The sequence below is a fragment of the Salmo salar genome, chromosome ssa15 (assembly GCF_905237065.1).
Source record: "Salmo salar chromosome ssa15, Ssal_v3.1, whole genome shotgun sequence".
Taxonomy (NCBI): Eukaryota; Metazoa; Chordata; class Actinopteri; order Salmoniformes; family Salmonidae; genus Salmo; species Salmo salar.
The window spans coordinates 8405157-8418171 of NC_059456.1; the positions used below are offsets into that span (position 1 = coordinate 8405157).

The following is a 13015-nucleotide window of genomic DNA, read 5'->3' on the forward strand; positions in this document are numbered from 1 at the left end:
ACTTTAGTCCTGAACGGTGTTAACCTAACGATGGAACAGACCACCTGACTGGGTGGAGCCGGGCTTCGCATCGCAACACAGGCTTCCGATATGTCACAGTCAGATCCCTGTGTGTCTCCCAGTGAGATCCCACACTGCCTTGCTGTTTCCTCAGACAGTTCTTATAAAACACTAATTACCACTGTAGGTAGTCTGTTTTCTCAGCTAATGTTACCCCTAACAGGGATGATATTAGCTAAAGTTACTCCTAACAGGGAAGATATTAGCTGATGTTACCCCTAACAGGGAAGATATTAGCTAATGTTACCCCTAACAGGGAAGATATTAGCTAATGTTACCCCTAACAGGGAAGATACCTGCTAATGTTACCCCTAACAGGGAAGAGATTAGCTAATGTTACCCCTAACAGGGAAGAGATTAGCTAATGTTACCCCTAACAGGGAAGATACCTGCTAATGTTACCCCTAACAGGGAAGATACCTGCTAATGTTACCCCTAACAGGGAAGATATTAGCTTATGTTACCCCTAACAGGGAAGATATTAGCTAATGTTACCCCTAACAGGGAAGAGATTAGCTAATGTTACCCCTAAAAGGGAAGCTATTAGCTAATGTTACCCCTAACAGGGAAGATACCTGCTAATGTTACCCCTAACAGGGAAGATACCTGCTAATGTTACCCCTAACAGGGAAGAGATTAGCTAATGTTACCCCTAACAGGGAAAATACCTGCTAATGTTACCCCTAACAGGGAAGATATCTGCTAATGTTACCCCTAACAGGGAAGAGATCTGCTAATGTTACCCCTAACAGGGAAGATATTAGCTAATGTTACCCCTAACAGGGAAGATACTAGCTAATGTTACCCCAAACAGGGAAGATACCTGCTAATGTTACCCCTAACAGGGAAGATACCTGCTAATGTTACCCCTAACAGGGAAGATATTAGCTAATGTTACCCCTAACAGGGAAGATATTTGCTAATGTTACCCCTAACAGGGAAGATATTAGCTAATGTTGCCCCTAACAGGGAAGATATTAGCTAATGTTACCCCTAACAGGGAAGATATCTGCTAATGTTACCCCTAACAGGGAAGATATTAGCTAATGTTACCCCTAACAGGGAAGATATTAGCTAATGTTACCGCTAACAGGGAAGATACCTGCTAATGTTACCCCTAACAGGGACGATATCTGCTAATGTTACCCCTAACAGAGCAGATATTAGCTAATGTTACCGCTAACAGGGAAAATACCTGCTAATGTTACCCCTAACAGGGAAGATATCTGCTAATGTTACCCCTAACAGGGAAGATATTTGCTAATGTTACCCCTAACAGGGAAGATACTAGCTAATGTTACCCCTAACAGGGAAGATATTAGCTAATGTTACCCCTAACAGGGAAGATATTAGCTAATGTTACCCCTAACAGGGAATATACCTGCTAATGTCACCCCTAACAGGGAAGGTATTAGCTAATGTTACCCCTAACAGGGAAGATATTAGCTAATGTTACCCCTAACAGGGAAGATATCTGCTAATGTCACCCCTAACAGGGAAGATATCTGCTAATGTTACCCCTAACAGGGAAGATATTAGCTAATGTTACCCCTAACAGGGAAGATATTAGCTAATGTTACCCCTAACAGGGAAGATATTAGCTAATGTTAACCCTAACAGGGAAGATATTAGCTAATGTTACCCCTAACAGGGAAGATACCTGCTAATGTTACCCCTAACAGGGAAGATATTAGCTAATGTTACCCCTAACAGGGAAGATATTAGCTAATGTTACCCCTAACAGGGAAGATATTAGCTAATGTTACCCCTAACAGGGAAGATATCTGCTAATGTTACCCCTAACAGGGAAGATACCTGCTAATGTTACCCCTAACAGGGAAGATATTAGCTAATGTTACCCCTAACAGGGAAGATACCTGCTAATGTTACCCCTAACAGGGAAAATATTAGCTAATGTTACCCCTAACAGGGAAGATATTAGCTAATGTTACCCCTAACAGGGAAGATATTAGCTAATGTTACCCCTAACAGGGAAGATATTAGCTAATGTTACCCCTAACAGGGAAGATATCTGCTAATGTTACCCCTAACAGGGAAGATATTAGCTAATGTTACCCCTAACAGGGAAGATATTAGCTAATGTTACCCCTAACAGGGAAGATATTAGCTAATGTTACCCCTAACAGGGAAGATATTAGCTAATGTTACCCCTAACAGGGAAGATACCTTAGCTAATGTCACCCCTAACAGGGAAGATATCTGCTAATGTTACCCCTAACAGGGAAGATATTTGCTAATGTTACCCCTAACAGGGAAGATATTAGCTAATGTTACCCCTAACAGGGAAGATATCTGCTAATGTCACCCCTAACAGGGAAGAGATTAGCTAATGTTACCCCTAACAGGGAAGATACCTTAGCTAATGTTACCCCTAACAGGGAAGATACCTGCTAATGTTACCCCTAACAGGGAAGATACCTGCTAATGTTACCCCTAACAGGGAAGATATCTGCTAATGTTACCCCTAACAGGGAAGATACCTGCTAATGTTACCCCTAACAGGGAAGATACCTGCTAATGTTACCCCTAACAGGGAAGAGATTAGCTAATGTTGGGCCTACCCCTAATAGGAAAGTGAGTCTGGATCAACCAAAAGCATTAGTATCTGGTATGCAGGATGTTCAGGTGTATTGTAGCTAATCCCAGCTCAACCTTATTCATGCTAATATGATTAAAACGGTTAACGTATCTTGCTGTAGTGTGTATTTGTTTAGGATTGATCTCAATTGTCTGTGGTGAGGTTAGTCATTGTGGATGACTCATGAGTGTAACTGTACATAGAGAGGTAGGATTTCTGTAGAGGTTTTTTTAAAGATTTGTCCAGTTAAGGTGACTCAACATGTGGAGATTTTTATGGAGATTAAGAAAGATGGCCTGTATGGCCAGACTGTCTCATTTCATTCATTACTACTGTTTCTGTCCTCAGTTTGGTTCTCATGTAAGATGTTACACAGCTTTGGTATACTTTGGTATTTTCAAAAGGCTTCATCTTCAAGCTCTAAACCAGCCAGCCCTTTAAAACCAGAGGCCTTTGAGCTTAGAACGTTAGAGTGGGCAATCTGATCCTGAAAGGGCCTCAAGCCTAACCTCCTCTGATTGACTAAACCACTGAAACATGGGAACATCTGCCTGTCTCATTGGTTCAATCGTTGGCACAACGGAACATATCCCTTCTGATTGGCTAAAACACTGACACATGGGTAACATCTGCAACTGGGCTGGAAACAAACTGGCTATTCTAAGCCGTGGTAGGCCAGATTAACACAGAGCAGAGATGAGAGACTCTCTCAGGGTGAGTTACATCAGAAACATATGGAGATGACCACAAATCCAAGATCAAACTACGCCTCTCTTTCTTTAAGTGACCGCTACATACTGTCTTCTTTCAGTGCTGATGAGAGGATGAGTGCAGGATGGTACAGTATATGGTACAGTACACACAAACCAGTCCAAAGTTTTAGAACACAGGCAAGGTTTTTTTTTCTTCACTATTTTCTACATTGTAGAATAATAGTGAAGACATCAAAACTATGAAATAACACATATGGAATCATGTAGTAAGCAAAAAAGTGTTAAACAAATTAAACTACATGTTATATTTGAGATTCTTCAAAGTAGACATCCTTTCCCTTGATGACAGCTTTGCAAACTCTTGGCATTCTCTTCCCACAGTCTTGATGGAGTTCCTACATATGCTGAGCACTTGTTGGCTGCTTTTCAATTAACTCTGCGGTCTAACACATCCGAAACCATCTCAATTGGGTTGAGGTCGGGTGATTGTGGAGGCCAGGTCATCTGATGCAGCACTCCATCACTCTCCTTCTTCCTTAAATAACCCTTACACAGCCTGGAGGTGTGTTGGATTATTGTCCTGTTGAAAACAAATGATAGTCCCACTAAGCGCAAACCAGATGGGATGGCATATGGCTGCAGAATGCGGTGGTAGCCATGCTGGTTAAGTATGCCTTGAATTCTAAATAAATCACTGACAGTGTCACCAGCAAAGCACCATCACACCTCCTCCTCCATGCTTCACTGTGGGAACCACACATGAGGAGATAATCCATTCACCTACTCTGCGTCTCACAAAAACACAGCGGTTGGAACCAATAATCAAGAATTTGGACCAAAGGACAGATTTCCACCGGGTCTAATGTCCATTGCTGTTGTTTCTTGGCCCAAGCAAGTCTCTTCTTATTATTAGTGTCCTTTAGTAGTGGTTTCTTTGCAGCAATTTGACCGTGAAGTCCTGATTCACCCAGTGTCCTTAGAACAGTTGATGTTGAGATGTGTCTGTTACTTGAACTCTGTGAAGCACTTATTTGGGTTGCAATATAAGGTGCAGTTAACTCTAATGAATGTATCCTCTGCAGCAGAGGTAACTCTGGGTCTTCCTTTCCTGTGGCGGTCCTCATGAGAGCCAGTTTCATCATAGCGCTTGATGGTTTTTGAGACTGCACTTGAAGAAACGTTCGAAGTTCATGAAATTTTCCAGATTGACTGACCTTCATGTCTTAAAGTAATGATGGACTGTTGTTTCGCTTTGCTTATTTGAGCTGTTCTTGCCATAATATGGACTTGGTATTTTACCAAATAGGGATATCTTCTGTATACCACTCCTACCTTGTCACAACACAACTGATTGGCTCAAACGCATTAAGGTGTAGATAAATTCCACAAATTAACTTTTAACAAGGCACACCTGTTCATTTAAATGCATTCCAGGTGACTACCTCATGAAGCTGGTTGAGAGAATGTTAAGAGTGTGCAAAGCTGTCATCAAGGCAAGGGTGGCTACTATGAAAAATCTCAAATATAAAATATATTTTGATTTGTTTAACACTTGTTTGGTTAATATATGATTCTATATGTCTTATTTCATAGTCTCAATGTCTTCACTATTATTCAACAATGTAGAAAATAGTAAAAATTAAGAAAAACCCTGGAATGAGTAGGTGTCCAAACTTTTGACTGGAATACATACTGTATCTATAACATACTGTGTCTTACCTGACAGAAGGTATCACTGCTGAGGGATTCTGTCTGTTTTACCTGACAGAAGGTATCACTGCTGAGGGATTCTGTCTGTGTTACCTGACAGAAGGTATCACTGCTGAGGGATTCTGTCTGTGTTACCTGACAGAAGGTATCACTGCTGAGGGATTCTGTCTGTGTTACCTGACTGGAGGTATCACTGCTGGGGGATTCTGTCTGTCCTACCTGACTGGAGGTATCACTGCTGGGGGATTCTGTCTGTCCTACCTGACTGGAGGTATCACTGCTGAGGGACTCTGTCTGTCCTACCTGACTGGAGGTATCACTGCTGAGGGATTCTGTCTGTGTTACCTGACTGGAGGTATCACTGCTGAGGGATTCTGTCTGTGTTACCTGACTGGAGGTATCACTGCTGGGGGATTCTGTCTGTCCTACCTGACTGGAGGTATCACTGCTGAGGGATTCTGTCTGTCCTACCTGACTGGAGGTATCACTGCTGGGGGATTCTGTCTGTGTTACCTGACTGGAGGTATCACTGCTGAGGGACTCTGTCTGTCCTACCTGACTGGAGGTATCACTGCTGAGGGACTCTGTCTGTGTTACCTGACTGGAGGTATCACTGCTGAGGGATTCTGTCTGTGTTACCTGACTGGAGGTATCACTGCTGAGGGATTCTGTCTGTGTTACCTGACTGGAGGTATCACTGCTGAGGGATTCTGTCTGTTTTACCTGACTGGAGGTATCACTGCTGAGGGATTCTGTCTGTGTTACCTGACTGGAGGTATCACTGCTGAGGGACTCTGTCTGTGTTACCTGACTGGAGGTATCACTGCTGAGGGATTCTGTCTGTCTTACCTGACTGGAGGTATCACTGCTGAGGGATTCTGTCTGTCCTACCTGACTGGAGGTATCACTGCTGAGGGATTCTGTCTGTCCTACCTGACTGGAGGTATCACTGCTGAGGGACTCTGTCTGTCCTACCTGACTGGAGGTATCACTGCTGAGGGACTCTGTCTTGTGTTCGGACAGTCCTCTGTGGAAGCGATTCGGCAGGGTGGCGGTTCCTCCCCCATTCTGCAGGTGATGTGGGATCGCTAGAGGGGCCAGAATTGTCGCTGGTCCTGGTTCTCTTGGCTGCTCCTCTGGGGGCGTGTCCATGGAAGGGGTGCAGCTACTAGGCTCTGGGGGCGTGACCTCCATGTCCATGGAGATCGCAGAGCCTCCGTTGCCGCGGTAACCGTTCTCCAGCGTTTCCCCGCCGCCATCGTCCCAGCTCTCGTTCTTAGGGCCCAGCTCTTTACTATCACGATTGAACGTCGACCGGGCGATGATGCCAAACTTTCGCGTCCGTTTGCTGCCACCGGTCTGCGTCGGAAGGCTGTCAGGAGGCTTGGAGAACACGCTGCTCCTATGGTCCAGGGAGTTTCGGCCATCTTGGATTACACCACTGTTGCCGTTTCCATTGCACGGAGGGAGAGGGGCTTTGCGTTTGATCCTCCGGAGCATGATCAGGTAGATGCAGCCGCCATTCCAGCACTGGTCAGCCAGATAACTGTTCAGAGAACATAAGAGAAGACTAAATTATATTTCTGAATGTGTGGGGACGGGAGTCTCCCGGTCACAGATAAACAGATGAAAAGACAAAAGGAGATGTCACATTTGAACCATTTTCTGATGAATTAAGCCATTTGGAAATTAAAGGCATGAAAAGACCTTTGGAAAAGACTGTATTGTAGCGAAGTGAAATCATTTCCTCAGAGCATATTAACAGTGTAAAATCATCACGTTGTCCTTCCTTCTAACTCTTAATTCTTCTTTTATATCTCTGACTGCAGCTCACTTGCTAAGCAGACGTCATTTCAGTTTCAATGGCACTTCAGATGTCATTTCAGGCAAAAATTGTGTCTGTGAGTTAAGCAAGAAAGCATGCTGCAGTATGCCAAAACATGTCTAGACAAGAACAGTGAGTGAAAAAGCCCACTCAGCCTAGGAATATAATCTGGAGAGATTCAGGACGGCACGAAGACGTAGAAGTGAATAATGAATATCTGAACATATTCCTTCTTTCTCCTGTATGTTGTTTGCTATGGAATATAGTCTAACCTTGTCAAATAAAATCCACTTGCTACAGTTGTCTGGTTCTGTTATGCTTGCTACAGTAGTCTGTTCATGTTATTCCTTCCCTGTGGCTCAGTTGGTAGAGCATGGTGTTTGCAACGCCAGGGTTGTGGGTTCGATTCCCACGGGGGGCCAGTACGGAGAAAAAAAAGAAACAAAAATGTATGAATTGAAATGTATGCATTCACTACTGCAAGTCGCTCTGGATAAGAGCGTCTGCTAAATGACGTAAATGTACAGTAGTCTGGTTCTGTTATGCTGGTTCCAGTAGTCTGGTTCTGTTATGCTGGCTACAGTAGTCTGGTTCTGTTATGCTGGCTACAGTAGTCTGGTTCTGTTATGCTGGCTACAGTAGTCTGGTTCTGTTATGCTGGCTACAGTAGTCTGGTTCTGTTATGCTGGCTACAGTAGTCTGGTTCTGTTATGCTGGCTACAGTAGTCTGGTTCTGTTATGCTGGCTACAGTAGTCTTGCTCCAGTAGTCTGTTTATGTTATGCTGGCTACAGTAGTCTGGTTCTGTTATGCTGGCTACAGTAGTCTTGCTCCAGTAGTCTGGTTCTGTTATGCTTGCTACAGTAGTCTGGTTCTGTTATGCTGGCTACAGTAGTCTGGTTCTGTTATGCTGGCTACAGTAGTCTGGTTCTGTTATGCTGGCTACAGTAGTCTGGTTCTGTTATGCTGGCTACAGTAGTCTTGCTCCAGTATTATTTTCCTGTGTTCCATCATAGAAAGAACTAATGACTTTGAAAATCACCTGGTTAACCAGGATCCTGCTGGCTCCGGGCAGGCTCTCATGACGTTCTGCATAACTACAAACACTTCTGGCTGACTTTGAAATGAATTTGCATACGTGTGTGTGTGTGTGTGTGTGTGTGTGTGTGTGTGTGTGTGTGTGTCTTTATTTCTGCTCCTCATTAACTTGATCAGGGGCGAGGGTATTTAACTACACCGCATGATCATGGCTGAAAAGTTCAAACTCATTTGCAGACTTGTTTACGGTACATACAGTAGGTTAGACAAAATATCAGCTAGGCTCCAAATCAAACCGTATGAAGCCCAAACAAAGAGTAATATATAAAGTCGGATTTACTGTGGAGTAGGAGACTCTGCATTGCATAGCTTGCCTTACACTCAGCTAATGAATGCGTAGAGCAGGGATGGGCAACTTTGATGGGGATTTGTGGGCCACAAAAAAAAAAAACGGGAACTCATCATGAGGGGCTGCAGTGGCTTATGGGTCTGTGTACCCATATCCATTTTAGCGGCCACCCCCTCGTGACAGATTGAAATTCGGATGTTAAGAGATTGAAACGTGGCTAATAAGCTGACTGTACAGAGTGAATGAGAGCTGTCAGGGTCCAGTGTGAAAGAGGATTACTAAGTGCGTGAAAGAATGGATACCCCAACCAGTTCTGGATACCCCAACCAGTTCTGGATACCCCAACCAGTTCTGGATACCCCAACCAGTTCTGGATACCCCAACCAGTTCTGGATACCCCAACCAGTTCTGTATACCCGAACCAGTCCTAGATACCCCAACCAGTTCTGTATACCCGAACCAGTCCTGGATACCCCAACCAGTTCTGGATACCCCAACCAGTTCTGTATACCCGAACCAGTCCTAGATACCCCAACCAGTTCTGTATACCCGAACCAGTCCTAGATACCCCAACCAGTTCTAGATACCCCAACCAGTTCTAGATACCCCAACCAGTTCTAGATACCCCAACCAGTTCTGTATACCCCAACCAGTTCTAGATACCCCAACCAGTTCTAGATACCCTAACCAGTTCTGTATACCCCAACCAGTTCTAGATACCCCAACCAGTTCTGTATACCCCAACCAGTCCTAGATACCCCAACCAGTTCTGTATACCCGAACCAGTCCTAGATACCCCAACCAGTTCTGTATACCCGAATCAGTCCTAGATACCCCAACCAGTTCTAGATACCCCAACCAGTTCTGGATACCCCAACCAGTTCTGTATATCCGAACCAGTCCTAGATACCCCAACCAGTTCTGTATACCCCAACCAGTCCTAGATACCCCAACCAGTTCTAGATACCCCAACCAGTTCTAGATACCCTAACCAGTTCTAGATACCCCAACCAGTTCTAGATACCCTAACCAGTTCTAGATACCCCAACCAGCTCTAGATACCCCAACCAGTTCTAGATACCCCAACCAGTTCTGTATACCCCAACCAGTTCTAGATACCCCAACCAGTTCTAGATACCCCAACCAGTTCTAGATACCCCAACCAGTTCTGTATACCCCAACCAGTTCTGTATACCCCAACCAGTTCTGTATACCCCAACCAGTTCTGTATACACCAACCAGTTCTGTATACCCCAACCAGTTCTAGATACCCCAACCAGTTCTAGATACCCCAACCAGTTCTAGATACCCTAACCAGTTCTGTATACCCCAACCAGTTCTAGATACCCCAACCAGTTCTGTATACCCCAACCAGTCCTAGATACCCCAACCAGTTCTGTATACCCGAACCAGTCCTAGATACCCCAACCAGTTCTGTATACCCGAATCAGTCCTAGATACCCCAACCAGTTCTAGATACCCCAACCAGTTCTAGATACCCCAACCAGTTCTGTATACCCGAACCAGTCCTAGATACCCCAACCAGTTCTGTATACCCCAACCAGTCCTAGATACCCCAACCAGTTCTAGATACCCCAACCAGTTCTAGATACCCTAACCAGTTCTAGATACCCCAACCAGTTCTAGATACCCCAACCAGTTCTAGATACCCCAACCAGTTCTGTATACCCCAACCAGTTCTAGATACCCCAACCAGTTCTGTATACCCCAACCAGTTCTGTATACCCCAACCAGTTCTGGATACCCCAACCAGTTCTGGATACCCCAACCAGTTCTAGATACCCCAACCAGTTCTGTATACACCAACCAGTTCTGTATACCCCAACCAGTTCTGTATACCCCAACCAGTTCTGTATACCCCAACCAGTTCTGTATACACCAACCAGTTCTGTATACACCAACCAGTTCTGTATACACCAACCAGTTCTGTATACCCGAACCAGTCCTAGATACCCCAACCAGTTCTGTATACCCGAACCAGTCCTAGATACCCCAACCAGTTCTAGATACCCCAACCAGTTCTAGATACCCCAACCAGTTCTAGATACCCTAACCAGTTCTAGATACCCCAACCAGTTCTAGATACCCTAACCAGTTCTGGATACCCCAACCAGTTCTGTATACCCCAACCAGTTCTGTATACCCCAACCAGTTCTGTATACCCCAACCAGTTCTGTATACCCCAACCAGTTCTAGATACCCCAACCAGTTCTGTATACCCCAACCAGTTCTGTATACCCCAACCAGTTCTGTATACCCCAACCAGTTCTGTATACACCAACCAGTTCTGTATACACCAACCAGTTCTGTATACCCCAACCAGTTCTGTATACACCAACCAGTTCTGTATACACCAACCAGTTCTGTATACCCCAACCAGTTCTGTATACCCCAACCAGTTCTGGATACCCCAACCAGTTCTGTATACACCAACCAGTTCTGTATACACCAACCAGTTCTGTATACCCCAACCAGTTGTAGATACCCCAACCAGTTCTGTATACCCCAACCAGTTCTAGATACCCCAACCAGTTCTAGATACCCCAACCAGTTCTGTATACACCAACCAGTTCTGTATACACCAACCAGTTCTGTATACCCGAACCAGTCCTAGATACCCCAACCAGTTCTAGATACCCCAACAAGTTCTAGATACCCTAACCAGTTCTGGATACCCTAACCAGTTCTGGATACCCCAACCAGTTCTGGATACCCCAACCAGTCCTAGATACCCCAACCAGTCCTAGATACCCCAACCAGTCCTAGATACCCCAACCAGTTCTAGATACCCCAACCAGTTCTAGTTACCCTAACCAGTTCTAGATACCCCAACCAGTTCTAGATACCCCAACCAGTTCTGTATACCCCAACCAGTTCTGTATACCCCAACCAGTTCTGTATACCCCAACCAGTTCTAGATACCCCAACCAGTTCTGTATACCCCAACCAGTTCTGTATACCCCAACCAGTTCTAGATACCCCAACCAGTTCTAGATACCCCAACCAGTTCTAGATACCCCAACCAGTTCTAGATACCCCAACCAGTTCTGTATACCCCAACCAGTTCTGTATACCCCAACCAGTTCTGTATACCCCAACCAGTTCTGTATACACCAACCAGTTCTGTATACACCAACCAGTTCTGTATACACCAACCAGTTCTGTATACCCCAACCAGTTCTGTATACCCCAACCAGTTCTGGATACCCCAACCAGTTCTGTATACACCAACCAGTTCTGTATACACCAACCAGTTCTGTATACACCAACCAGTTCTGTATACCCCAACCAGTTCTAGATACCCCAACCAGTTCTGTATACCCCAACCAGTTCTAGATACCCCAACCAGTTCTGTATACACCAACCAGTTCTGTATACACCAACCAGTTCTGTATACACCAACCAGTTCTGTGTCAGCTGAGTTTTTTAGATCTCTACCATTTTATAAAAATATGACATGCAATTCTACTTATTTTTTCATAAAGACGGAGGGCAAATGTTTGCAGTTTTTTTAATATGATAACTGATGATCAAATGGACACCACACCAAATCGGTATAATTCGACCATGCTTACTACGAGTTTAGATGGCCGCTCACCTTGACTAATTTACCAATCTGAAGAAGAAGAAGAAAGAAATACCTGTCATTGGTTAATTGAGTGACTGCTGATGCACAGCATTTCTAAATAGTACCTGGTGTATTCTACTATTCTAAATCTCAACAGGAAGTTCAGACCCTCGGCTGAGTTCTGCAAGGTGCTCATCCCTGGCTTAGAGTATTCTTGCTGAATGCAACCGAGCTTGACATATTCAGGCTGCAAACCATAGCCATATTACCAATCCATGTACACAACATAACGATGGAAGAGAACGGTAGTTGTTTCATAGATCACGATCATTGCACACTGGCAATAATAAATACAAAAAAAAAATAATAATGTTTTAAGTTGAATATTAGCTTTTGTCTGAAGTTCAGAATTTATTTTGACCCATGCACCAACAAGGCTTTTCAACATCAGCAGCTTGTCTACTGCTAGAGTATTGTACCTTTATTGATCTACAAACAGATGTACTCACATTGGATGGGCTGATTAGGATTCAAAGCTTCTCTCAAACAGCCTAATACATAGTAATACAGTAGGTTTACCCCATTTATGTACTTGGTAATGTAAACGTGTTTTTTCATGTAAGACATTCCATTCCACTCATTTAAACATTATGGGGAGGTTTTCCCGGACACAAATTAGGCCTAGTACAGGACTGAAAAGCAAGATCAATGGAAAATCTCCAGACAAAAATTCTGTCTAATCCAGGACAAGGTGTTATCCGTGTTATCTGTGTCCACGGAACGTTTTACTTTACAATTATTTAAACACACGGCCATTGATTCTTAAAGAATCGAACTTATATTTTAAATGCCTCATGAGTTTAGGCCAATTGTCATACAATATCAGAACCCCAAATATATGCTTGTTTTATTCATACGTTTCTCAACAATGTACACAGAACAAAAAATATATAAACGCAACATGTAATAATGAGGAAATCCGTCAATTGAAATGAATTCACTAGGCCCTAATCTATGGATTTCACATGACTGGGAATACAGATATGCATCTGTTGGTAGGGGCATGGATCAGAAAACCAGACAGTATCTGGTGTGACCACCATTTGCCTCATGCAGCGCGACACATCTCCTTC

The 13015-nt window shown here is 44.0% G+C and overlaps 1 protein-coding gene across 8 annotated transcripts in view; it reads right to left on the reverse strand.

Moving 5' to 3' along the window:
- Positions 1–13015, reverse strand: part of LOC106570928 (PDZ domain-containing protein 2) — a 241900-nt gene that overhangs the window by 127504 nt on the left and 101381 nt on the right. For 7 of the 8 annotated variants that reach the window (XM_045695431.1, XM_045695433.1, XM_045695432.1 and 4 more), the window contains one exon: positions 5344–6628. In XM_045695431.1, the coding sequence (XP_045551387.1) occupies positions 5344–6628 (1285 nt within the window). The remainder of the gene's footprint in view (positions 1–5343; positions 6629–13015) is intronic. The other variant, XM_045695434.1, reaches the window with a different exon arrangement.